Below are 24,655 nucleotides of genomic sequence, written 5' to 3' on the forward strand. Positions count from 1 at the left end.
TCCTGTGAGTAATCCTCCCCCATGTGAACGGATTGCACTGGTTTCAGTGGGACCACTTGGATGAGAGGAGAAAGGCGGGGCGGGAAAGAGAGAGAGGGGGGAAAAAAGCCATCGTGAGGAGTAAGATTTACAGAATCAGGCTCTTGGAGACCAGGCTGCAGAGCACAGAGCGCTCTTTTGGACACCACATAAATAAATAGCGATGCTGCTGCTTCCTCCCCTCGTGAGGTAATACCTGAGCACAGCTTGTCCAAAGCTGCCGTGGTTATTTTTACGGCTGTATCTGTCTGAGGTTGTCTGCTCTTCTCCAGGCTGGGCTCTTGCGTGGGCTCTGCAGCACAGCTGTTAGCCGTGTCCACACGGCATGCGAGATGTGCCCAAGGTTACAGAGTAGACAAGTGGCAGAGGAGGTAGGAACCACAAACCTCCCATCCAGGACCTTACCAGGAGAAATGCCTGGCTGATTGCTGACATGCCATGGGATAAATCCTCTCTGGGTGTAGGGATGTGCTTTCTGCCACTGGTCCCCAGCTCCTGCTTGCAGTACAGGACCCTGTGAGTCTGGGATGACGGCCTTGGGCGGCAGCACCCCAGTTCCTTCAATGCCTGACCCCATTTTGACTTTTCTGTCTTCCAGAAAACTCTCCGAATCAGCAGCAACTCAACCCTCCTGGCATGGAGAGGCAGGAGGTGGTCTAAGGAGAGTCTGCAGATGTACATTTGCAGTCCCTGTCCTGGAGGAACTGAACCAGTGCCAGTAATTAGGGGTAATTAAAGGCAATTTGCAGTTCCCTGGCCAGTGCGAACACTTGCAGCAGCAATTACAGGCTCTTCTTCCCCAGACATGGAGTAGCTGGGCTGCTGGTGGTTAATGCTGATTTTTCCAGTGCAGTTCAAATTCCTTTGGGTTGTAATCCCACACCGAGGAAAGACTGCACTAGAGTGGCAAAGGGGGGTGACTGGTGCAGGCACCCCTTTGGCACCCTCACTGCCTTCCTGATAGGCACCTTTTGGTTCACAAAACATGTTTTCATGCCTGGATTTCTCTGGGTACAAAAGTCTCTCCGTCACCCACCATCGTGCAGAATATCAGCAGTTCCCTGCACTGAGCAAAGCAGAGACCATGAGGCACCAGAGCTGAGAAAACCTCACTGCTCAGAAAATGAGGGTGCCTAGGACATCGTTAGAGATAACGAGGGGGATAACAACTGATTTATCCTCTGTACCCTCATGCCTTGCTTAAAAGCATCTCACCACAGAGAAGAATGTAATGGTGGAGTGAGTGAGATGTGGAAGGAGCAAACAGGAATGATGTTGGTGCAAGAAAATGGTGAGTCTTTAGTTTGTTAGTTCACACAGCATCAGGAGGAAAGGAAATAACTGGGGTGATTTAGTTTTTTCAGAAAATCTTTAAGAAAAAATCTTTGATGAGTGACTGTGGCAGAGATGCCCAGGCATTATTAGTGGAAAATTAAGTTATTTCCTGCTTAAAAGCCTGGCAGTGGAGAGAAAACAAGGAGTGAGAATATATTCTGAGGTTTTGATGGGGAACAAGGGTAGCAATGGGTTTACCCAAAAAAGGTGATTTTTTTTGTTTTGCTTTGTTTTCTTATATAGTAACCGTGACCTGGAAAGCAGGGAGCTAACAGTGTTTCTAAGTGCCTACATTCAGCTTGGCTAGTCCAGGTGTGAGGAGACAGTGTAGGTCTTCTGTGATACCAACCCAAACTGGCCGAAAAGGCAAAGGGATAGCAGGCAAAAACCAGTGTGCGGAAGGATGCGTAATCGGAAGGAGGGAACAGGATGGCTCATACACACTGAAGGGTCCCAATTAACTGCAACCACTCCAGGAAAAGATCTAGGAGTCAATGAAACATCTGGCTGATTGCAACGGAGCTCAGAAGAGCAACAAGATGGTAGGTTGTATTATGAAAGGGGTAGAGAGTAACACTGAATATAATATCATGACACTATAGAAATCAATAGTACGTTTTCAGCTGGGAAACTGGAGTGAAAGGCACAGAGGCACCCATCTGAGGGTGGTGGAAAAGATTAGAAATGCCTTGCCAAAAGACGGTGGAGGGATGCCAAGTAATGCACAGCGCCGGGAAGGTCAGACAGGTGCTCCTCTTCACTGGTCCTTCAAATACAGGAACAAAGGGACATTCAGTGCGTTTAAAAGGCAACCTTTTTCAATGATAAAAGGAAATGCTTCTTTGCACTGCACGTAATTAACTCGTAGAACTCATGCTACGAGACACCATGGCAAAGGCCCAACAGGATTAGATAGGCCTATGAATGAGAACATCTGTAGTTACATTAGCTGGGATTAATATATATACAGATATAAGCACTCCAAGCCAGCTACTAACTGCCTGCAGTTAGGAAGAGATTTCCCCTGGGGGCATGCTATTGCAAAACTGTCTGTCATAGAGTTTTATATCTCTGTCTGAAGCTTCTAAGACAAGCCACTATTATATCTATTATATTAGAATCTGCTGAGGCAGCCCATCGCCTGCTCGAGCACAGGCAGCGATGCTTTTCCAGGCTTCAGCTGAGATATGGCTGGTTGGGGGTTTAAAAATACCTGGAAGCAGATTTTAGGACCTTGTATGAAAGGATGCAAAACACCCTGTGAAAGTGGTTGAACTTGCTGGGATGTCTCTGGCCCACTGACAGTTGACAAATAGCATGACAAAAATGCAAATATTTTTCCACCCCTGAATTTTGGTCGGAGGTATTCCCAGCTGCTAATCTTCCCACACACATGTGTTGAAGGGTAAACAGAGGGATAAATCTCTAGGCTTAGCTCTCATCAAGTGTGACCTTTTATGAGAAGGTACCTGAAAGGACCTGCATTTTTGGAGAATTAGCATCTTCCTGTTCGGCGGGAAGATGTTTCCTTGGGAGGTTTTCAGTATGATCAAAAATCCATTTGACTGAACAACAGAAAAAGGTTTGAATTCATGGGCTATCCGGATTTCCTCTTGTCACACTGTATCTGCAATAACATATGTCGCAGGGCTTCCAGATTTAAAAGGCCAAGCGTGACCGCTTTGTGTCATGCCATGCACCAAGCAGTAAACCAGCAACGCATTAAACTGGGAAAAAACACCTGAATTTTCAATAGTAGTTGATGAAGGCTCCTGTATTGAGGAAGAGCCTTCTTCAGGAAATTACATTCAGTGTTGAGTATGAATTTAAGTCCCATGTAACCAATGTGCCTTAGGTACATGTTAATACTTAACCGTGCTTACAAAAGCTTTTCCAGAACCATGGCCAAAACTGCCTCCCTTTGGTTGCTTTCCTTCTTTCCTCCAAAGACTCCAACTGGAGTAAAAAATGCAGCTAAGCAAGATTTCTGCTGGAAAAAAAAATGCACCAAAATCAAGCTTCTTGTTTGGATACTTGGATTCCAACAACAAAGAGCAAAATGTCAAAACAACTCAACCTAAATTTGCCTGTTGCTTCAGTAATGCAGCCCACATCATCCTGAGGCAGTAAACATATTTCACCTGGTATTATGTTTTAGTATTTAGAGGTATCGTTCAGATATTATTACTTAAGCAAGCTTTTTCATTGTGGTAGAGTTAGGTTTTTTTCCTGCTCCACTGTCTTTAGTAGCTCGGGTACTTTAAATTCTGGTTCCAGTGAACGCATCTGCCCAGGGAATGTGTGAGAAACTCCTGGGCTGGGGCTGGTAAGGTGACCCCAGCCTTGAAGCTGTCCCAAAGACCTGACCTGGGCAGGCTTTTCTTAGCAGATTTGCTCTGGCTCCTGTCTTTGGGGGAAAAAATTCAAAACAAGTGGCGCTCCATCCTTTGGAGACCTGACCTGGTTATTTGTCCGTGGGTGAGGAGAGTTATGACCTAGTATCTGCACACCTGAGTAGCGTGGGGAGGTTTATGCTGGCTCTGGGGATGGGATCCTGCAGAAATGGGTGAGACCATATTTAATGGCAGAGCATCTCCACCATGGGTGGCATGTCCTGCAGATCCCACAGATTTATGTCACGGGGAAAAGAAACTGCGGTATTTAGTGTGTACCCACCCAGTCTGGCCCCAGCTAGTTTGCTAACCAGAAGCAGAGGTTGAAATGTCTCTGTGTTAACTCTGAATACTAATAATGCCTTTAAATATTAACTGTTAACGGCTTTGCAATGAGATCGTCAGCTTGTCTGCGATATTGTGCACTGGATTTACTTCTCCAAAGGATCGTGTTCACGCACAATGTCCCTCAGCACATTCTCTTGGAGATTTAAAGGTTTCTTGCCAGCAGAAAATGAATTCCCCCTTTTATCAGGCAAAGCCAAATAATCTCTTGGCGTTTCACAGTGTCCCTCCTCCTGTGCCGCTTCTCAGGGCTCTCCCATTTCTTCCTCCTGAACTGGCACTCAGGGAAGCCAAGGGCTTTGGCGCCCTGCAGTTTGGGCCAAATTTCACAGATTAGACCTTGTCTTTGTCTTCTCTGTAACAAGTAACAGACGGGGCCCACAATGCCTCCACTGAGCAAGAGTCGCCGCTAATCCGGAGGGGGCTTTGAACCACAGTAATAAATCCACTTTTTGGGCAGGCACACTATGGGCAAGCATTAGTGATACAGACAATAAGACAATTATGGCAGCACTTTCCAAAATGCTCGAAAATCCTCTTGTTAAAAAATTGTTAAAAATTCCCGTGTCGTCTGGGAGCTCCACCTTTTGGGTGATCATAGCGGAGCTGGAGAAGCCATGAGGAAGTGTGGTGGGGATGCTGAGACACCCAGGGATGAAGCACTGGGGCTTCCTTCTCCCCTTTTTGCTGGCAGGACTTGGGTTTTGTCATGGAGGATGTCTTCCCTTTTATTTTTCGGTTGAAAAATGCCAAGTCTGCTCAAAGACCCCCAGGGGCAGCTCTGGCCAGGCACAGAGCAGCTTCATGGGGCACAGCCCCTCAGCACTGTGTCCCCATGGCTCTAAAGCAAAATAACTCAACCTGCTTTCATGGGAGACGTTGCCTGAGAAAGAGTGGGTTGGAAAATACTTTTATTAGGGGTGGGTGGATGGAGGGAAGGCAATCATTTTCACCTCCTGATGCATTTTTAGCCTGGCTCCTGAGGAAATGAGGTTCCAATGAGGTTCCTACAGGCGTATTCTTTCACTAATCATATTTCAATCAAATCTGGCAGTGGAGCAAAAGTCTCAGAGATAATGAGGTTGCCACAAGCCTCACAGAACGAGGCAGCTGGGTAGATGGGGGAGAAACTCTAGAAAAAGCTCGGCAGAGGGGGATCCCTTTGGTGTGCACAGCCCTTACCAGACACTAAAGCATCCACAGTGGGGAGAGCCCCCTAACACCCCACCTGCAATGAGAGCTCCTGGGGCACAGATCCAGGCCACCGATTTGTGATGCTCTGAGAAGTGTACGTTCAACTGGAAAATCTCTCTCTTTCTATCAAAAAAGAGCCTTTTCACTTGAGTATGCCTAAAATCCCAGAAGGGCACATGGGTGAGCAGGGGTGAACTTTGTTTTAGCGCTCAGGATCTAAGACCCTGGTGGACTTTTCACTCTCCAGAACTGATCTGAAGCAGGAAAATCTCTCAACAGTTTGAAAATATTTACGTGGAAAGCAAATTATTCCTTTTCTTTCTCTTGGAGTTAGGCGAAGGTCTGGCTGCACAAATGAACTTTTGTTCTTAGTCTGAGACTTGTGATGGAGAACTGGGGTTTAGTCTGGCTTTTTTTAATAGGGTGCGAATTCCCCTCTATTGTGTCGCACTCTGCCGCTTCTGAAAAACCACAGTCCGAACCTGCCCTTCAGGATTGCTTGTGGGTGTATTTCTGCTGAAAAACCAAACCCAAAACACAGTTTTGAAGGTGGTCAGCCCCAAATTCAGCCAGTAAATCTCTCGAGCACCATCATTGCAAGGATGGGATTTTTTTCAGAAGTGCAGAGCTCCTGTCAGGGAGTCGGCAAGTTTTCCCAGTAAGCTAGATTGTCCAAACGTCTGACGTGAATTTGGGGCTCAGCTGTGAGCTGTATCTCCCCTCTGCTGGGGGGGGGAGGCTTCCAGGCTGCCGTGGAGAGCTCAAGGTCCTTTGGAGGGTCTCTGGCTGAGCTTCCTCCATCACATGTCTTGGCTCCCTAGAGTCAGCAGAGCATTTTGCCCTGACCTCTGTGATTCCCACACAGTGCTGGAACTTTCTGCCATGGCTTTTATCCTTTCTGCATGCTTTTCCAGCTCATCTGTTCGCAGGGCTGTTCCTCTCTCCCACGCTAAAAGTGATGAAGGTCTCCCATTGCGGCGGAGATGCAGCTCATCTTGTCACATCCTCCTGGGAGGTGGTGCTCTGGGTCTTGGTTTTACTCATTTGGGTGGAAGAAGCAACTGGTGGGTGCTTTTGTGGGAAAGAGTCCACGGGAGCAGGGGACACTGGGCATCACCAGGGTGCCAGCTGCACCTCCCACAGGAGCGGCTGCTCCTGGCTGGCCGGGGGATGCCAAGCAGACACATCAGAGCCGTGCTCTGGGGTCTGTGCTGCAGGTCAGGCCCCTGCCCAGAGAGATGCTGTCTTGTTTGCATCCAGGGGTCCTCCCAGATGTCTGAAGCTATGTCAGAAGCCCCTTCCTCACCTCCCCTTCCCTAACCCGGATCTGTTTCAAATTTGCCTTTAAATGCAAGTTAGTCTCTACTGATCTGGCAAAGCCTGAAAGATGCTCCCAGAAGAGAGGGGAGCTTTGCTGAAAGGGCCCTGGAATTGCCAGTATAGCCTTTTGGAGGAGAACGGGGGGCTCAGACTAGGAAGCAGCCCCTGCCCTCAGCACTGCTGTGGGGATGGAGTGCACAGTTTGCCCAGCCCAGCGGCCCCAGGAGTCTGAGCCTGCAGGAGAGTCAAATCGTGTAGCAAAACACGCCTGGGTGGGAGCAAGATGTGAAATTACTGACTTCCCCGGAGCCTGAAGACAGCTGCAGCTTAAGGAAATTTTTGGCATGGAGGTGACTGTGCTCTGATCTTATCACCAGGCACAGACAGACCTCTCTCTCTTTCTTCTTGTTTCCCTCTCATTTATTTGATTTTATTTTTTTGCTCTTTTTTGGTTAATGATCTTCTACAGCTGATTTCTGGAGACTGTAGCAGACCAGAAACCCTCAGCATGTGCATTTCTTCTGGGATGTGGGTGGCAGAGCCTCCTTGCCCATAGCGATGCCCCTTGGTGCTCTGCCAACTCCCCCGGGTGCGTTTTCCTACCTCTCTGCTCTCTCCGAGCATCCAGGTTTCAATCCCAGACTGCCTAAAATATATTCCACTGAAAGCAAATATCTTTTTAAATGCTGCTGATTGTGGGAGGTGGCCCTGATCGTAAGCCAGAGAGAGGAGAAAGTCAACGATGAGCTTCTGGGAAAGCCAGGCAGCAGAATTTTTACCTTCGTCCCAGTTAATTTGCACCAAAATGAAAAACCAGCCCCAATACTGGAGCACTTCCAGGGGCAGATACACAGAGGAGCAGAAAGTACGACTGCTTCAGATCACCAGTGGCTACAGAGATCAAACTGGAATGTGATTATCTGGGGTCCCTAAACTTGTCCCCAGTGCATGGTATCACTTCTGTGCACTGGAGGTGGTGGAGCTGCCCTGGGCTGGGGGAAAGGGCTGTGCAAGGCTCTGACATTTGGTTTGTTCCTTGCTTATCAGACTTAATTAGAAAGTCCTCGGAACTAGAAGGCACGCGGGGAAGGGAGAGCAGGATGAAGGCTGGCACACAGAGCCCCATCTAGCTTGAAGCAATTAGAAAGCTGCTGGGTTTGCTGCAGGAATATTCCACTGCTGCGATGCAGCAAACTTCCCACTCTGGCTCACGCAGAAATGGCTGCTCATGTGTCATTAAAACCATGGATGTTTAAAAGCTAGCATGGCCAGGTAGACATCTTGCATTGAGCTCAAGGCTTCATTTAAAAAAAGAAATTACTCCTTTTCCATGTTTTCACACTACAAACTCCAAACAATTTAAGAGTTTCTGTAATAGTCATGTCCTTTCTTTGTTTTGGGACCCTTCCAGCCCAAGTGGGTGACGGGTGCAGCTATGCCTGGGGTCCTGGAGGTGTCCTGGAGGTGGTGGCACTTGGTGGCAGCGGCACTCATGCCTCCTGTGCTGCCCCAGGACACTTCCACACAGCAACTTGTGTGCGTGGGACAGCCTAAAGCTGCATTTCTATAAACTTTCTCCGACTGGTTTGTGTGTGCCTGGGGGTTGTTGATGACAAGTTTTAGATGTAGAAACCATAAATCAGTGCTCAGCACTTGGAATAATATCGATCTAAAGAATTATGGGACCTTGGGGAAGGGGGTGACTAAGGCATAGCCACTAACAAATGCAGTACAGAAATAGAGCTAGAAAATTGTTCTTGCAGCAGTGGAAGAGCATGCCCTATGAAGAAAATAAAGTCTGTGCTTGGCAGATCAATGCCTTGAAAGTCTGGACTTTCTCCAGTGATGTGATTTCTCAGAGGTGACCAAGTCTGGATAAAAGAATCCAATCCAAGCCCTGCCAGCACTACAAGTTGGCTCATCTCTCATCTAAACGGTAGCTCCAGCTGGTCTCCGAAGAGGAAGAAAATGAAGGGAAGGAAGTTTGATGATTAAGGACAACTCCCTGGAGGGAATTAATAGAAAGTATGACCTTGGACTTTGCCTTGTGAAACCACAAATGAGCTGGACTAGAGATTGGCATCAAAATGAAGTTGCCCTGGGGAGAGGAGCATCTCTTTTAGGATGCAATTCACTTCCTCCTAAGGTGGACACCAAGGGTAGGTCTCCTGCACCAATGATGGACACCAAAGGTAGATTTCCTGCACTGATGCCCAGCAGCAATGGGGTCCCTGCAGTGACAGAAGGGAGCCTGTGGGAACTGGTACTCACTGCAGGTGAGGAAAGGCTGGGGACAGGAGCCCTGTCAGGAGCCACCACTGGTGGTCCTGATGCCCCAGAGAGCCCTGGTTTAGGGCATTCAGCCAGACCATCCCCCTGTCTTCAGGATGTGTTAGTTGTGAGCTTGCCTACCCCCTACCTTGCTGTGGATTTGGGGACCGTGGTAGCAGGGGACATCTGCGAGGCTGGAGGGATGCTGACCACAACTGAAACCTGCAGAGATGTGCCATGGACAGGCTGATCTTTCTGTCCTACACTGGGACATGGCCCATTGGATACCAGCAGTGGGACACCAGTATGCTGGTGGCAGCGAGCCTGTCCTCAGACCCTGCTATCTAACGTGGGGTTTACCCCAGCTGCCTCCTGCACCCCAACTTCTCCGTGAGGCTGCAGGCAGCAAGGGAGGTTACATCTCCCCTGGCTTCAGCCTTGTGGAAATGAGTTCTCTGCTCTAAGCTGGTCATGCAGCTCCCTCTATAGTCAGTGGAGAGAGACGGGGGACTCATCCCACTGTCCCCGTCACTAGTGACTCTGCTCTTCAGGCAGCACAAGGAGCCAAAGGGGTTCAGCTGTGTCAGTTATATCCCCCCCACCCCAAAAGCCTGCAGCTGGGTGGGAAAAAACCCTGCATCTACACCCATGAAATCAGGGACTGGAGGCTGAGCCCCTGGGGACAGCACTCACCCTCTCTGCTTGAACCCAAACTGTCTCCAAAAAGCAAATGGCAAAGACTTGAGCCTTTGCAGTACAAGCCAGTACAGGCAGGTAGGCTGGGAGGGATCCTTTTTTATTATTTTTTTTCCCCATAAGCCATTAAATAATCCTCCAACGCAGATGGAGAAGTCTGCCAGGCTCGCATGGGCATGGGCTGCAGCAGCGCCGCGGCGGCAGGTGATCCTTATTTTTTACCAAAGCATTGAATCCTAATGAATGTGACCTCTCTGTGTGCCAAATCCTGCCCCTCCACAAGGGGTTTACCCTGGCAGCCTCAGCACAAGTGCATTCATAACACGTATCATTTGTCATCTTTTCATCAAAAAGTGTGTAAATCCTTCCCCCGAAGTGCAGAGCTGTTTTACAGCCAGGCTATAAAATCCTGCAGAGTCTCTGTTCCAATAGAATTACATTAGTGCCAATAATCTGGCAAATATCAGGAGTGAATTTAATCAAAAGAACTAACACCAGGGCTCTGATTTACAGCAGCTCACGACAGAGTGGAGCGGTCAGAGGTTTTCAGGACCCAGATGTGGAATTTCACTTGCAACATCATTTGGAGCAGAGGGAAAGCAGAAGGAATGGGAAGCAGGGCTTCAGCATTTTGGGAACTCTTCACGCTCTCACAAAAATCAGTGAGAAAAGAGGAACAATTCACCCTTGTTCTGAATTTTAAAAGATGAACATGTGACATTTCTGATATCTGGGGTTTAGTTGTTTCTCAGGGCAGCAAACACACCTCAGGGGTGTGCCCAGGACCAGGGGTTTGATGGATGCGCCGGAGCAAAGGGCACCCTACCCTGGCACCCGCTGGGCGAGCCCATCCAGCCCCGTGGCACAGGACCAGCACCACCACTCGTCCTCCAGTGCGAAGAGTCCCTGTCTGGGGCCACGCAGAGATCAGTTACGTGGTCTGACCTCAAAATGCCGGGGGAGCCCAAGCCCTTGCTTGAGTAACTGGTGTCCCTGGGTTCGCCTGACCACCCACCCACAGCAGTCACAGCCCTTCAGCTCCCAGCTCCTGCCTGGCAGGCTCTGGCACGCACCCCGTGTTGCCACTTCATGCAATATCTCTGCTCCATCTGTCATCAATTCCTTTGCATGTGGTTTGCAGACTTCATGCCATGCTCTGCCTGTTGCATGGCTCTGCAACAGGGCATCTCTGATCACCAACAAATGTTTTGCTTTTATCGTTTTTCTGAGAAAATAACTGGAAGCAAATGCACAGGTAAGGGACGTGGCATGGCTGCGTCACTGCTAACCATCAGGGTAAAAGTCATCTTTAAAGTCCAACTTCTTATGCCTTCACCTGTGCTGCTAAGACAACTTCAGATTGTTAAAAAAAAATCTTTTAATTGAAAATCACTATAGGTTTGACTGTTAGAAAACCAACCAGCCCTCTGCCAGGGCAGGAGGACACTGCCCAGCTCCACTTTCAGCTCACCTTTTGCTGCCTGAGACTCACACCATGCCCTGCAACACGTGCAAAAGTTTGGGGCATTTTTGTTTTTCTCCACATAAAAAAAAAAAAGTAGACATTGTGCAAACATTCCTGCAATGTGTTGTCTTTACATAAATACCAAAACCAACCATTTAACACAATGCAACTCATGCCTCTATGATTTTCTGATGTTAGATGCATTACGACTTGAGGTACATAACCCAGCACACAGGATGGAGCGAGAGATGAGAAACACAAGTGAGAGGAAAGGTAGTTTAGCTGGATGTGTCTGTTAGGGTGGGTTAATGAAGTTGAATTAATACAAAATTCTCTTCAGCAGCTCTTTCACGGACCATTTGCTGTGAGTTCGCCTGAGCTGACGCACGCTTGCCAGGGTGGTTGAGCGTGCTGCATGCTTCCTTGGCAGCTCTATCAGCTCACAAGGCACCGGTGCTCTGTTCTATACATTTGTTTAAATGTGTTACATGTAGGACATGAATGGAGCAAGATGATGGTTGAAAGAATCAAGTCTTATAGAGCAAACACAATCCACTGAGTGAGATGAGACGTCAGGCAGTTATGAGGGAGATGGCAGATGCTACAGGATGGTTAATTCCTTAATTCTAAACACATTCGGCCGAGATGAGACTCTGGGAGAGCTTTGCCCATCGGCAGATGGCTTGGTGAGATGATAAATTAATATTGTTATCAGTGGCGAAATGGATGAAGTTGTTAGATGGTAGGGTTTGTTTTTTAAAAATGCCTGTTTTCCACAATTATTTCAGAACAGTCCCTGACTCAGGGAAGAAAAATAGAGGGAGCACAAAATCCCCTGTGTCATAAACAGAGCTCAGGAAAACGAGGTTTCAAAGGAATGCCTTTGCAGTAGGAAACTTCATTTTGCCTGCTTTTGTATAGGTCGATGGATTACGCCAACAATAAACCATTCCAACTACTGTGAAATTGTGCTAATAGCCTGCGAGTTGGGGAGCTGTTCATGCACCAGCATATTTATTACATACCTTTGTATCTGTTAGCTCCAATAGCCACATTTTTGTTATAAGCCATGGGGGGTTGGAGAAGCATTTAAATTTGGCGATCTCAAATTTCAACAGCAGGAGCAGTTGGAGAAGGCAGAGGGATGAGAAAAGGACAATTGCAAAGAGCATTTAATAGAGCAAATGATGCATCGACTGGGAACTTCAGCCTTCCAAGGTGGTGGAGTGCTTCGCCAAGGCCAGCACACATCTTCCTGAGTGCTTGCTTGGGGAAACCGAGGCACAGCATGGCTCTGAGGTGTCCTCCCCGTAGGTACCACCCGCCACCCGTCTGGGCTTTTTGGGTAAGACCAGTGTGCTGTCAGCCATGGGGAGGTTAGCCAGGGTGAGGGGCCAGGGCACAGCAAGGATAAATGGGCAGCAGAGGGGGAGCAGGGGCTGCCTGGCCGGGGAGGAGAGCTGGGAAAAGCAGGAGTCCTGGAAATGCCGGGGTCAATGAGACAGAGAGGGTTAAGCATGGACATCGCTGCCAACACAGGGCAGGCACTGCCTTTTCCTTGGATGGAAAAGCTGGGGATGGACAGTGGACAGAGTCCGTCCTACCCTCCAGCCCAGCATCCCCTCCCTGCTCCCTGTGCCTATCCCAGAGGACTGGAATCCCTATGGATGCACAGTGACCCCACGGCTGGGAAAGATCTCTCTTCTCCTCCAAATCCCACCACATCCCCAGGAGCCCTCATGCTGAGGAGGCAGCTGGGATAAGCCAGAGCCCTGGGAAGGAGTTAACTATGCTTGGGGAGGGGTGGGAATTCCTCCCACTGCCCTGGCACTCCAAAACCCTTTCTGGGGAGCAGGAAGGTAAAGGAGAACCAGGCTCTGGCCACCAGAAAATGCCTCTGCGAGCCCACCACTGCCTGGGGGTGACGGGTGCCAGCCTGCATCGCTGCCTGGCCCTGCTCGAGGAGAGCCCATGCCTTCACAATTTCCTTTTGTTTGCCTCAACCTAACGTGCTGTTACTTCAGCTGCGACCCGGCCGTGAAAGCAGAAATATGAACTTTATTACGACACATATCCGCCGGGACCGGGGGGTAAGGCGCGGCCGCGCGCGGCAGGCAGCCCGCTGCCGGAGCGGGGGTCCCGTTGGGATGCTGGTGTTGGGGAGGGCATGGACGTGGCTCAGCCCCCCTGCACCCCTGCATTCTGGCGCCTCGGACCCCCAAAACAGCAGCTCCTCTCCACCCCCCAGAACCACGGGTTGGGTTCACATCCCACCAGCCCGCACATCGGCTGAAGCTGTAGCTTGTTAGCAGCCCCAGTGCAGGGTGGGTCGAAAATGTCTCATTTAAATAGTTTTTACAAGGTGAAAAAAGGGGGAGTAGGGCTGTCTAAAGAAGCAATTTCTTTTTCTGCTTTGGAAAAGAGTGTCTGTTTTCAGTGGAAAGAAAAAAAAACCAACCCCACCATGAAGAAGCGTTTTCATTAAAAATCTGAAAATGCTGAAGACCCAAAGCTTTCCAGCCAAAAATACCCAGCCCAAGCCAAAAAGCTTTTCGTTTCTTGTTGAAACGGGTCTTTAGAGAGCAAAGAGCAGTAGCTTTCTGTTGGAAACCCCAGCATCTTCTAATCTGGCTTTTGAATGTTTGCTTGATTCCTTTAGCTGTGTCTCAGGTTCAGGATTTACATGTCTTCCAGCAGACAGCTGAGAGTTAAAAAGTTCGTTTGCACGGTTTGATCTTATGCTCCCGCCCCAGCTGAAGCCTCACTCGCCTTCGCATCTACTGCAGGAGAAGAGGAAACCTCAAAAATCTCCACTGGCTGAGCTCAAAATAAAATTGTTTCCCATTTTACCGTTCTCACCTCATCCTGAGGAGGGAACTGTTTTGTGTGTGGGTTAAGCAGGGTGGGGGTGGAGGGTGGGAACAGGAGGCACGGGCTTGGAGGAGGCTGATTTACAGATGCTGCATCTAACCCCATACCTGAGGTTTTCTGCAGCTCTGCCTTTACATGTGTGATGACCAAGTTAGCTCTGGCTGTCAAAGCAGAGGAATTGTGGTTTGTAGGTGATAAAACCTGGAATAATTTGAAGTCGTCCTCAGCAGCGAGGACTTTTTGTATTTCAGTGACCTTGTCCTCACCAGGAGGGTGGGAAGACCAGGGAGAGGTGACAGCAGGGGATGTGGGGGCAAGAAAAGTAATTTCAGGGGCTTGGTTTGGGAGAGAGAGAGGGGCAGGAGGACTTTGGTGAGAGCAAGAGCTGTGGAAGCAGGAGTGGCTGGAAGCGGTCGGAGAAGAAGGAGCGGTGTGGTCCCGGCCGTCCCGCCCCGACCCGGTACCTTTGCAGGCCTTGCGGTGGGAGATGGGCTTGCTGAGGTCCCGGTAGAAGCCCTCCTTGCAGTAGTGGCAGTGCCGCCCGGCAGTGTTGTGCCGGCAGTTCAGGCAGACGCCGCCGCTCTTGCGTCCCGACAGCTTGTAGAGCTCCATGTTGAAGCGGCACCGCCGGGCGTGCAGGTTGCAGTTGCAGGCTGCGAGAGGCGAAGAACAGAGACCGTCAGCATCTGCGCTGGCCATGGAGGTGCCAACCCTGGAGGAGCCTGTGTGCGTGGGGGTGGGCACCCTCGAGGTCCTGCCTGGGATGCCCCACCACAGCAGCGGTGTCACAGGATGGGATGCTCTGGTGGCACCTCTGGCTATGGAAAGCCAACTGCTAACCCACCTCCCTTCTTGGCCAGTGCTATGTGGTGAGTCCAGCTTTTGGGAGGGGAAACTGAGGTCACTGAGACCTCATTTCACCATTGTGACTTGCAGCAAATATGCCTTTTGCCTCCCCTGACTTCATGCGAATTAAAAGCTGGGTGCAGGCAGGGCTGCAAGAGCAGGAAGCCCATCCATGGCAGGGAAACAGCAACACACAACCCCCCCAGCTGCTCCTCCAGCTTTGTCACAAGTGCTTTGCCCCTCATCTGCTCTCACATTGCTCAGTACAAAGCACACACACCACCACCACCCCCGCTGCTGCAAAATCCCCTGCCTCCCAGCACCCCAGGAGCCCCCTCTGCCTACTCCTGGGAGCAAGGAGGTTTCCAACATCACCTGCTCAACCTTCCCACTCTCACCAGTCCCGACACACGTGTTGGAGCTCCAAATACTGTTTCAAGACCTTCCTAGCTAGCTTCTTCCTCGGCTTTCCCTCCCCATGCTTGGTACTCGGCGCACAAGGTTCAGTTGCACGCCTGCAGCCGTGGACATGCCGATGAAACCTCCCCTCTCCCACGGATCTCCCACCCCACCACCGGGACAGGATCAACCTGATGCCTGGTGGGGCACATACCAAAAAGTCCCCCTCTGCTTTGGTTGCGTGTGCTGGGACTGAAGCTGCCGGGAGATGTCCAATTTCTCCACCATATGCAGCCTAATGTCAACACGGGGACTATTTTAACAGGGGGCCTGTGCAAAGGACAACTTCAGGACTTCAAAAGCTCAGCCCTCGCCTGCCTCTCCCCAGAGCTGCCACAGGAACATCAAGAAGCTGTTGCTGGGGCTCTGTGCTTTGCTGAGAATTTTATAGCTTGTTTTCTTTTCCCTTTGCTTTTATTTGCTCTTCACCCCCGAACAATGCATCTGTGCAATGCCAGCCCGCAGCTGGGCCTCTCGGCTCGGCATGAAGGTGTCACGGCTCTGGGCTTGTCACCTTCCTTTAGAGCAGAGACATCTTAATCTCTCATTCCTTCCTGTTTACCTTATGGTGCTTGCCCAAGACAAAGACATGCTATATTTGCTTAATTATCAAATTTCAGCCCAGAAAATTACAGTGCAGTTCCGGATTATTTATTAGGAACAATCCCCAGCTAACCCACGGCATGAAAGCAAAGGGGAGAGCAAAATCCTTCAGACGGGTCCGACCAGCAGGATGGAGACTGCTCTCTCCATGCTCTGCAATCAGGATTCCTCTGGCTGGCATGGTGAGGCCCCAACCTCACGTCCCCATCAAAGGCTGGCAGAGCAGGAGAAACAACCACCAACACACTAATGGCATGAAGAGTGGTCTGACAGCAGTTTGCTGGCTGTGGGAAAGTGAGATTCCTGACACCGAGTGGGGCCTCTCCTTAGATGATCCCACCAGCCTGTGGGTGCATTTGTCATGTCCCAAAACAGGAGGGACCATCAAGGAGAGCAGAGACACAGCTCCTGCATGCGGAGGGAATTGCTGCTTTTTAGATCTGGCAGGTCCTGCAGACACATTTGCAAGCGCACTTAGACAGCCTGTTTGCATCTAAAAGCAGCACAGGAGCATACGGTGGAGAAGGCACCGGGTGCTTTCTGCATCTCCCCCTTGCAGGTTTTTCCCTTCTGCCTTAACCTCAGGAAGAGAACTTTGTGCTTTGCTAGCCACTGTGGCATTCTTTCCTCTCGGCATGCTGCGCGGCCACGATGGCTCTGCCGCAGCCGGTGCTGTACACGTAGAGGTGACTCTTGCCCTGCAGAGCTCATGAGTTAAACTTTCGGGATGGAGGTGAGATTTTTAGAGTCCTGATCCTGGTTTTACAGATTGGTGAGCAAGATGGTGAGGTTAAACCCTTTTCCTGGCCACGCAGGCGCAGGGCTGAGGGCTGGTTCCTCCACTCAGGGCAGATGGACCTGCGGAGGGGTGCACCAGGGCTGCAGCATGAAGGATGCGTTCTTGGCTGTAGCTCACCACGCAGGCAGCACCTGTATCAACGGCACAGCCTCAGGACTCAGCTCAAGCAGAGATAAAAAGGATTTAAGTCCCTCAGTCTGAGGGTTGTCGTCCTGACTGTAGCCTGTGACCACGCAGGCACATCTCCATCGCTCAAAACCTCGAGGCTCACCAGCCGCTCTGCCTTTGGTGCTACAAACCACAAGATTTCAGTCCCTGGTGACAAATGTGAAGAGGCATTTCTCCAGGGGGTGGCATGGCCTCAGAGAAGACCTAGTTCTTCCTGGAATCTGCCAGAAAGGCATGTTTTCCGAAAAGCATGAAAGCTCACCTCCTCCTAAAACTGGACTTGGTACTCACATATGTTGCAAGATTGCATTGGCAAATTCCTTTTTAAAATTCAAAGCTGAGCCCACCCGAAGAGTGAGCGAAAATCCTCACATTTCTTTGGGTTGCTTGATAGCAGAAATGTTTTTGCAAAGCCAGGAAAGCAGAACTCCTGGGATTTTCTCAAGATCTTTGCAAATATTTCCGCTGGTCCCACCGAGGCAGAGCTGCATGGGAATGTGAAGGACTGAGCGTGCAGAGCTGCTTGCAGCCCTGCTCCCAGGATCGGTTTTGCATTGATCTTCCAGGAATGGGAAAATCCAGTGGCTGGAGAAGGGAAGAAGCTGCAAAGAGCTCCCCAGAACAACCATCCCTGTCCTCATCCAGAGCAAACAACCTTAAAATTGTGTATGCCTCAGGGTATAAACCCTCCCGGGAGGGGGTGAATGAGCTGGGTGAAGGTGTGGGCTGGCTGAGCCCCTCTCCATGCTCAGTGTCCCTGCACTTGGCCTCCCTGCGAGCTCCCCACAAGCACTGCAAGCAGCCAGGGCACAACAGCCACCCTTCCCCCATGAAGTCTTTTGGCTCTGACAGCTTAGCCTTGGCTCTGTCCCCACCTTTCCCTACACTCCTAGGTCACCGAGTACATCCACTGGGCACTGACTGCCTCCTAACCCCATGCACACGGGTGTTTTTCAACCATCCACTCGCTCCTGATCCACCTGTTTGTGCAGACAGAAGAAGCCAAACTGACCCAAGGGTTTTAATTGAAATTACTGTCTCCTGTGCTCACCTAGAGTGCCTGGGTCCTGAGTGGCCAGTGCTGTGCACCACTGGCCACCAACCAGGGCTAGCTGGCAGCTCTGTCTGTAACCTGATGTGTTTGGAGATGTTTAACTGGAGACACTTGGCCTGACTGAAGGAAAATAGCCATCCTTTTTTTTTTTTTCTGACAGTACTGCACAGGGATGGAAGAATTTGGGCAATGCAATACATGACCCATCTAGGCGCCAGAAAGTCCTTGCTGGAGACAAGGCTGGGACATGTTGTGATGGGATACATCGCGCTGGTGCTATAGAAAACCGGCAGTGGGGGCTGGGAGCTGCAGCGTGCAGCAGTGCCTGGGTACAATGCTGTCACTGGGAGCCAGCCCCTAGGACTGACTGGGACCGAGCAGCAGATCATGGTGCTTTTGGACCCCAGCTCCGAATCTGTGCGTGGTCCCCGGGTGCCGCAGGCAGGGCGTGCAGCTCACCCGGCCGCATTTTCCCTGGACAGAGGCACTCAGGAAACACAGCTCCCGCCCAACCTCTCCCTCGGCCGATGGTTAATCCCCTGCTGTGCTAAAGCATTTTGCCTTGTTCCTAACATGAATTGGCCTGGCTTTAATTTCCAACCAGTGCTTCTTGGTTTGAATTTCCCTGCCACAGTAAGTGGCTCTTTAGCAACCCATCTTTTCTTTCTATGAACGCCTTCACTGGCTGTAATAAAAATCAACTCCCGACTATCGGCATCACCTACAGTCCCCATGCCTTGCTTTCCACGCGGTGGAGAAGACACCCCTGCACGGGTTGCAGATCCAGCCATAGGCAAAACATGTGCCAGGTGCTGAGATCTCCCCGATGAAAGGTTTTGGCTCAAGTTGCTCGACTAAGCTCGGTGTTGCTGCCTCCTCCTCTCTTCTTTCTCTTATTTTGTCAAGGACCTCACAAGCCTTTTGTTCGCTGACTTTATTGTGCACAGATGTAGAGAGCTTCATCAAACAGCCTTTACCTGGGCCGCCAGGCTCCAGTATGAATAACCAGAAATCACTTAAATGCAGATGTTCAGAAACCTGGAGAAGGTCTGAGCAGGAAAGAGGAAAGCTGTAGTTTGGAGCCGGGTGAAGAAACTACAGCAGAAGTACCTCCACATTAAAAACTGCGTCTTGGTCAATTGGATCCATCGAAGAAGGTCAAGGCGGGCAGGATTTTCCATTTGGGAGAATGAAAGGAGATATGTGAATGGAGGCGCAGGCTGGAGCTGTGCGGTGGGAGCTGTGGTTGTGGTCTTTTGTGCTGCCGCCGTTTCCCCCGGGCCCCGCATCCCAGCGCCCTGCATCTCCCAGGACGCATTCCTCTCCGCGGTTTTCATTCAGCAATGACAATGCTGCCCTTTCAAAAGACCCCACCCTTCCAAAACTTATATTTTGGCAATTTTCAAAATGCAAATTGCTTTTTAAACAAACGAAAACCCCAACACATTTTGTTTTAATTTTTGCAAACAATAATTCAGGGGAGGGGGGAAGGGAAAGGGGAGAATAGAAGAAGCCAGGGGCTGAAAGTAATCTCTAAATTTGACTTGAATTTATGTGTAGTCTTAGTCTCCTTAAAATTGTCCTTTTCCCAGATAAGTGTTTCTGTTTTTTTTTTTTTCCCCAGAAAATTGCTAACTCAGCCTGAGCCATTATTTCTCTTCTGCAGGAGCAAGCCTTGCACGCATTGCCCCAGCTGCTGAGAGGGACACTCTGCCTGTGCCCATCTGGGGAGGGGCTTTGCTCCCAGGGGACCCCTGGAGATATCCTCAGGGCTATCATTTTTGAGGGCTGTATTCGTGAAGGAAACAGCCACCCTTAAATCAAAGAGAGGGGACAATGGAGATGGAGCAGCCAGAGCCAGCGGAGACCTGTCTGCTTGCTGGACTGGGAGGTAAAGAGAAAGTGGGAGGCAGTTGGAAGGTGTCCCTGGTCCCCTACAGCACAGCATCCCTTCAAGCTTGCTGCTGGCTGGTTTGAGGTTTTGGAGCAGCTGGCATGAACTGGAGCTGTGGGATGAGCTCCTGCACCGCTGCATGCTGCCGGACTGCGCTGGTCCAGCACGGGCTGCGGTGCCTGGGGCTGCCAGGGCTGCATCTGGTGAGTGATCCCGGGCAGTGTCGATGTCCCCTGGGGGCCATGGATGCTGCCCAAGCTGGGGAGAAGGTTTCTGTCCATGCTTGCTGCAGCAAAATGGCAAAGCAGAGATGAACACTGGCCGTGGCAGCAGCGAAGTCCTGCACAGTACAGCCACCACGTGTGGCCCCGGGAGCTTGGAGCCATCGGGAATGAGCGGCCGGATCCAGCTCTGCTTGCATGGCAGGCGGCCCTGCGCCCTCCCGTGTGGCTCAGTGCCACCCACCACAGACCCAGTTGGCCGACACTGAACAAAAACGTTTGCTCGGGAAAATTCATTTGCGTGCGCTGTTAAGTCTGAGTAAGGAGGAGGATCGGAAATTGGTTTGGTTTGCTCAAGCTAATCCACTGAAGGGGAAATCCATCGGGGTGTTGTGGCTGTGAGAGGGAGACGCAGGGTCTGCGCCAAGCCCCAGGTCTTCCTGACGGAGCAAAAAGATGGAGGAAAGTGTGTGGACACACCACAAAATATGCAGCTATGGCTGGCATCGCCCACGAAACCAGAGCCACAAACCTGGCTTGCAGCAAAAGCAAGTGTGCGCTGGTGGTGGGGGAAGGAAAGCCCCATCCTTGCTGATGCATCCCAGAGACCCCCCACCGCTGGGGCTGGAGGTTTTTTGGGCAACTGCTCGCACCCTGACCTGCTCCCCATGAGGCCAAATGCCTCTCACCCCTGTCCACCCACGAGAAACACCCCTGAAAGCAAGGAAAGGCCAAACTGCAAATGCAGATGCAGCAAGAGAGGGGGATCCTGGGGAGAAACACACTGAGAAAATCTTCCTGGTGGCACAAAAAGGCATTGGGGAACAGAAGACTTTTCCATGCGTGAAAAACCTGAGGAATGGCAATTCTGTGGAAAAGCATTAGGCAAGATGGCATCAGAGTGACCCAGGACCTCCCTGGGGATGCTGCATACCATTTCCCACTTTGCCCAGTTCCCAAAACCCTACATGCCTCAGTGACCAGGAGGCCCTGGAGATGTCCCCCTGTCAGCACCGGTTCTGCAGAGTATAACATCGGTCTGCAATACTGAAGCCCAAGATGGTAACAGCAACATTAATGCTGCCTGATATTTCCAGTCATAAGAAGACACTCATTTTCTTCTGCGTAAAAAAATGACAAACTCACTGTTTGGACTGAAATGTTTGAGACTGGGTGTCTGACTCAGGTTGAATATTTCTGGAAAAGTTCCTGTTAAAATGATTCAGCTGCTAATGAGAAACAAGGGTAGTGAAAAATATAGTGTTGTGCCAATACTAACAAATTTGGGGATTTCTTTCCTTAAAGAAAATCTATTGCCCTTATATTTGAAGCCAAGGCTTAAAAAGAAGAACATTGCTCCCTGGTAGGGATGCCCAGGGAGGTGGTGGAATCACCATCCCTGGAAGTGTTAAAAAAATGCGTAGATGTGGTGCTTAGGGACATGGTTTAGTGGTGAACTTGGCAGTCCTGGGTTAACAGTTGGATTTGATAATCTCAAAGGTGTTTTCCAACCTAAACGGTTCTACAATTCTGTGGGTCTTTTGCTGTCTCTAAGAAAAACTGCTCCAGCTTGGCTGAGTTTCTCAATCACTGAAAAACAGAGGACATACTAAGCTGAAGTTGATGGAGTTTTGCAGCTCAATTGCCCAAAGCTCTTATTTCCACTGGCCAAACCAAGCCTGTAGAGATGGGACAGCAGGTGCTTAATCCTGCCACTGGACTTGGGTGCTGAGCATGGCAGTGCCAGCCCACAGTGCTCCCTCCTCACCTCCGCACAGCAAACCTCCCCACCAGCCACGGGCATCGGCAGCAGGACGGGTGAACTTCCAGATGTTAGGGAGCGGGTAGGAGAAGAAAGATGCTCAGCAGGAGAGCTTGATGGCTTCAACACATGAATGTGTTTTGGGGAGCGCCTGGGTCTCAGCGGACAGTAGGGGTAAACCAGGCATGTCCATGGTAAACTAGTCGACCCTCAGCACCCTTAGCCAGCTCAAACACTGGCTGTCACAACTGGGCAGCAGACAGCTTGGCAAAGCCACCAACCCGTATGTGGCCTCCAGCATGTGGTTTTGAGAACAGATACAGGGAGAAAGTCCAGAGCTGCTCACAGATCAAACCCAGAAGAGGAAAGAACAAGTCCCATCAGATCAGCTACTGAGGGCTACTTTGACACTCGCAATGACCAAATTTCCCTGGTGCTGTAGGACCAAAGTTCTTCCCAATAGCACAAGATGCCTTTGGAGAGCACCGAGGTGCAGCTGCTGCAGGCCAGGCGTGGTGGCTGCCTGTCTGCCCCTCCAGCCACCCATGTCACAGGAGCTGGTTCCAACAGCAACAGACACTGCTCGTGACTTAACCTGTGACGTGAAACCATCTGAACTGAGGTCTGATACGTGTTTTTATTAATTTCAGGGAGGGAGATATTTTCATAACTTCTTCCACACTTATTAGTTCCAGGCTGGACTGGAGCACCACAAAACTCACCAGGTATTTCCTGGCTGCCCACATGATATTCTGGGCCCCACGGGAACCATCAGAGGAGCAAGAGTGAGACTTATTCCTGGGAGATTTACAGTGTGGAGATGTTCAGAGTATGAGCCAGATTTTCACAGTCTCGGAGCAGTGGCCATCTCCCCGTTGCTAGCTGGCACACGTGGCAAACAGCTGCTCGCAGCCAGCAGGGTCCCACTGATTTGTGTGTTCCTGCCCTGAACCCCTGGAGACACCTCCAGTGACCTGCCACAGCTCCTCCAAAGCCACCAGGCAGCTGACTGCCCATCAAGAGGCAACTGGGGATGGATGAGAAACCTGTGGGCCTGTGGCGCTGCATTGAGATGTGTGACAGCCTCTCACCCAAGGCATTTTATCCCAAGACAAAAGCAGACTTACTCAATACAGGATGCAAATGACAAAGCCAGCCTAGCCCTGGTGCAGCACATACTGTTGTACTCAAAGTGCCTGGAAATGGGCTGCAAATTGTCCTGGATGCCTCCAGCCAGTGTGCTGGGAGGGGACATGGGCTGCTCTTCAGCAGAGACTGGAGTGGAGTCGTCTTCCCTCTAGAGCACCCTTGAAAGCTGTCCAGAGATGAGGGTTTCAGCCTCATTAGGCTAATCCTCAACAAGGACTGGAGGAACCACCTCTGAGGGGTGGGATGAGAGCTCCAGGTGGACCTTACCTGGGGGCTGATCTGGGGCTGGGAAGGACATGGGCAGAGTGGGCCAGGCTCTCCTGTCCTGCACTGAAACTGCCAGCACATTGCACCCCGCTCAGGTCCCGGCACGGCCGTGAAGCGATGCCACTCGCAGGAACATTCTAGGTGATCTAGCGAGAACTCCCTTTTCTTCAGCAGCGGTGGGATTTGACCAGGAATTTTTCTCTGCAGATCAGGTATTGTGCAGGAAGTTTGCAGATGAGCTTCAGCCTGGAAAGAGCTTAATTAATTTATTTTTGTGAGAAAGGAAAGGTCAAGAAGTGAACTCTTTATTTCAATCTGGAAGATGATACCAGGCTGTCATCAGCTTGCTTTGTTTAATTGCAGGATCCAAATCCAGACTCCCGAGGTTGTAAATACTTTGAAATGAATTGTTTGCATCCCATAATTCATCCAGACGCCATCCGAAGGCAAGAGCTAACAGAAGAGCTCACCCAACAACCTATGGCTTATCAGTGAAAGCACACAGCCACCACCACCCCCCTGCCCACCCCAGCCGAGCTCCTCCGAGGTGCTCTGTGTTTATTTGGAGTCCCGGGGGAATCCACTTCGGAACAGTTTATCCACTTAGGCTCTGGCCTTGTGGTTTCCCTCTTATCTGGTACAGATCTCAGCAGCGTCTGTGCTGGCTGCTGCAGGGGTGGTGGTGCTTTGCAAGAAGACCTTTCTCCTCCCTCCACTCCACGCCATGGTGCTTACCTCCTACCTGTCCAGTCTGCTAACCATGGGCAGTTAGGAACCGCTGCAGGTTGAGCGAATGCTTTGCAAGGTGCCAGAAATCAGCATCCCAGTCCTCAAGTGATCAATATCTGATCAATATCTGATCAATACTTCTGCATTTTTGTAGAACCAGAGCCCCTCAGCTCAGGAGGGCATGTGGTGCCAGGGATCTGAGCACAGCTTCAAGTGATGCTCCAGCCCAGAGAAGGGGCAGGAGCCAGCACACCCAGGGCTGACACTGCCCCAGCCCCAGACATTTTCCTGTTAAGTTTTCCTACATTTCTGATGCAGGATTAGATCAGCCACTTGAGGGTTCATGTCACAGCAGAAACAGATATTGGAAGAATTTGCACATAGAGAGCAAAGGTTACTCAAAATGCAAAAGGCCTGATAATGCAACTAACCCAGCAAAAAACCAAAAGATTTTAAAGCCTGTATTAAAACTGCTCAGCCTAAAAGGACCAGGGATACAGCCTTAACTCAGCCTCCATCACTGCCCCAAGGAGCCAGGAAACTTGGCCGTGGTTCTCTGACAGCTGAGGGGTGAAAGCAATGCGAAGCGGTTTCAAACTAGCTCAGGCTGTGATTCCTCCAGGGCAGACCCAGCTTAAAATGATGCCACTCATGTGCCCAGTCACTGCCTCTCCGGTCGTGCTACTTCAGCCGCCTGTGAGGTCGGGCTGTGCCGAGCTCCGGTTTAAAAACAAACAAAGCGTGTTCAGGAACATGTTGTGTTTTTTTAACCCTA

General features: G+C 50.5%; 1 protein-coding gene across 1 annotated transcript in view; it reads right to left on the reverse strand.

The window, feature by feature from the left end:
• Window positions 1–24,655, reverse strand: part of NTN1 (netrin 1) — a 112,162-nt gene that overhangs the window by 41,019 nt on the left and 46,488 nt on the right. The window contains exon 2 of the mRNA XM_080367233.1: window positions 14,394–14,582. Coding sequence (XP_080223359.1) covers window positions 14,394–14,582 — 189 coding nt within the window. The remainder of the gene's footprint in view (window positions 1–14,393; window positions 14,583–24,655) is intronic.

The sequence above is a fragment of the Falco punctatus genome, assembly GCF_963210335.1.
Source record: "Falco punctatus genome assembly, chromosome: 1".
Taxonomy (NCBI): domain Eukaryota; kingdom Metazoa; phylum Chordata; class Aves; order Falconiformes; family Falconidae; genus Falco; species Falco punctatus.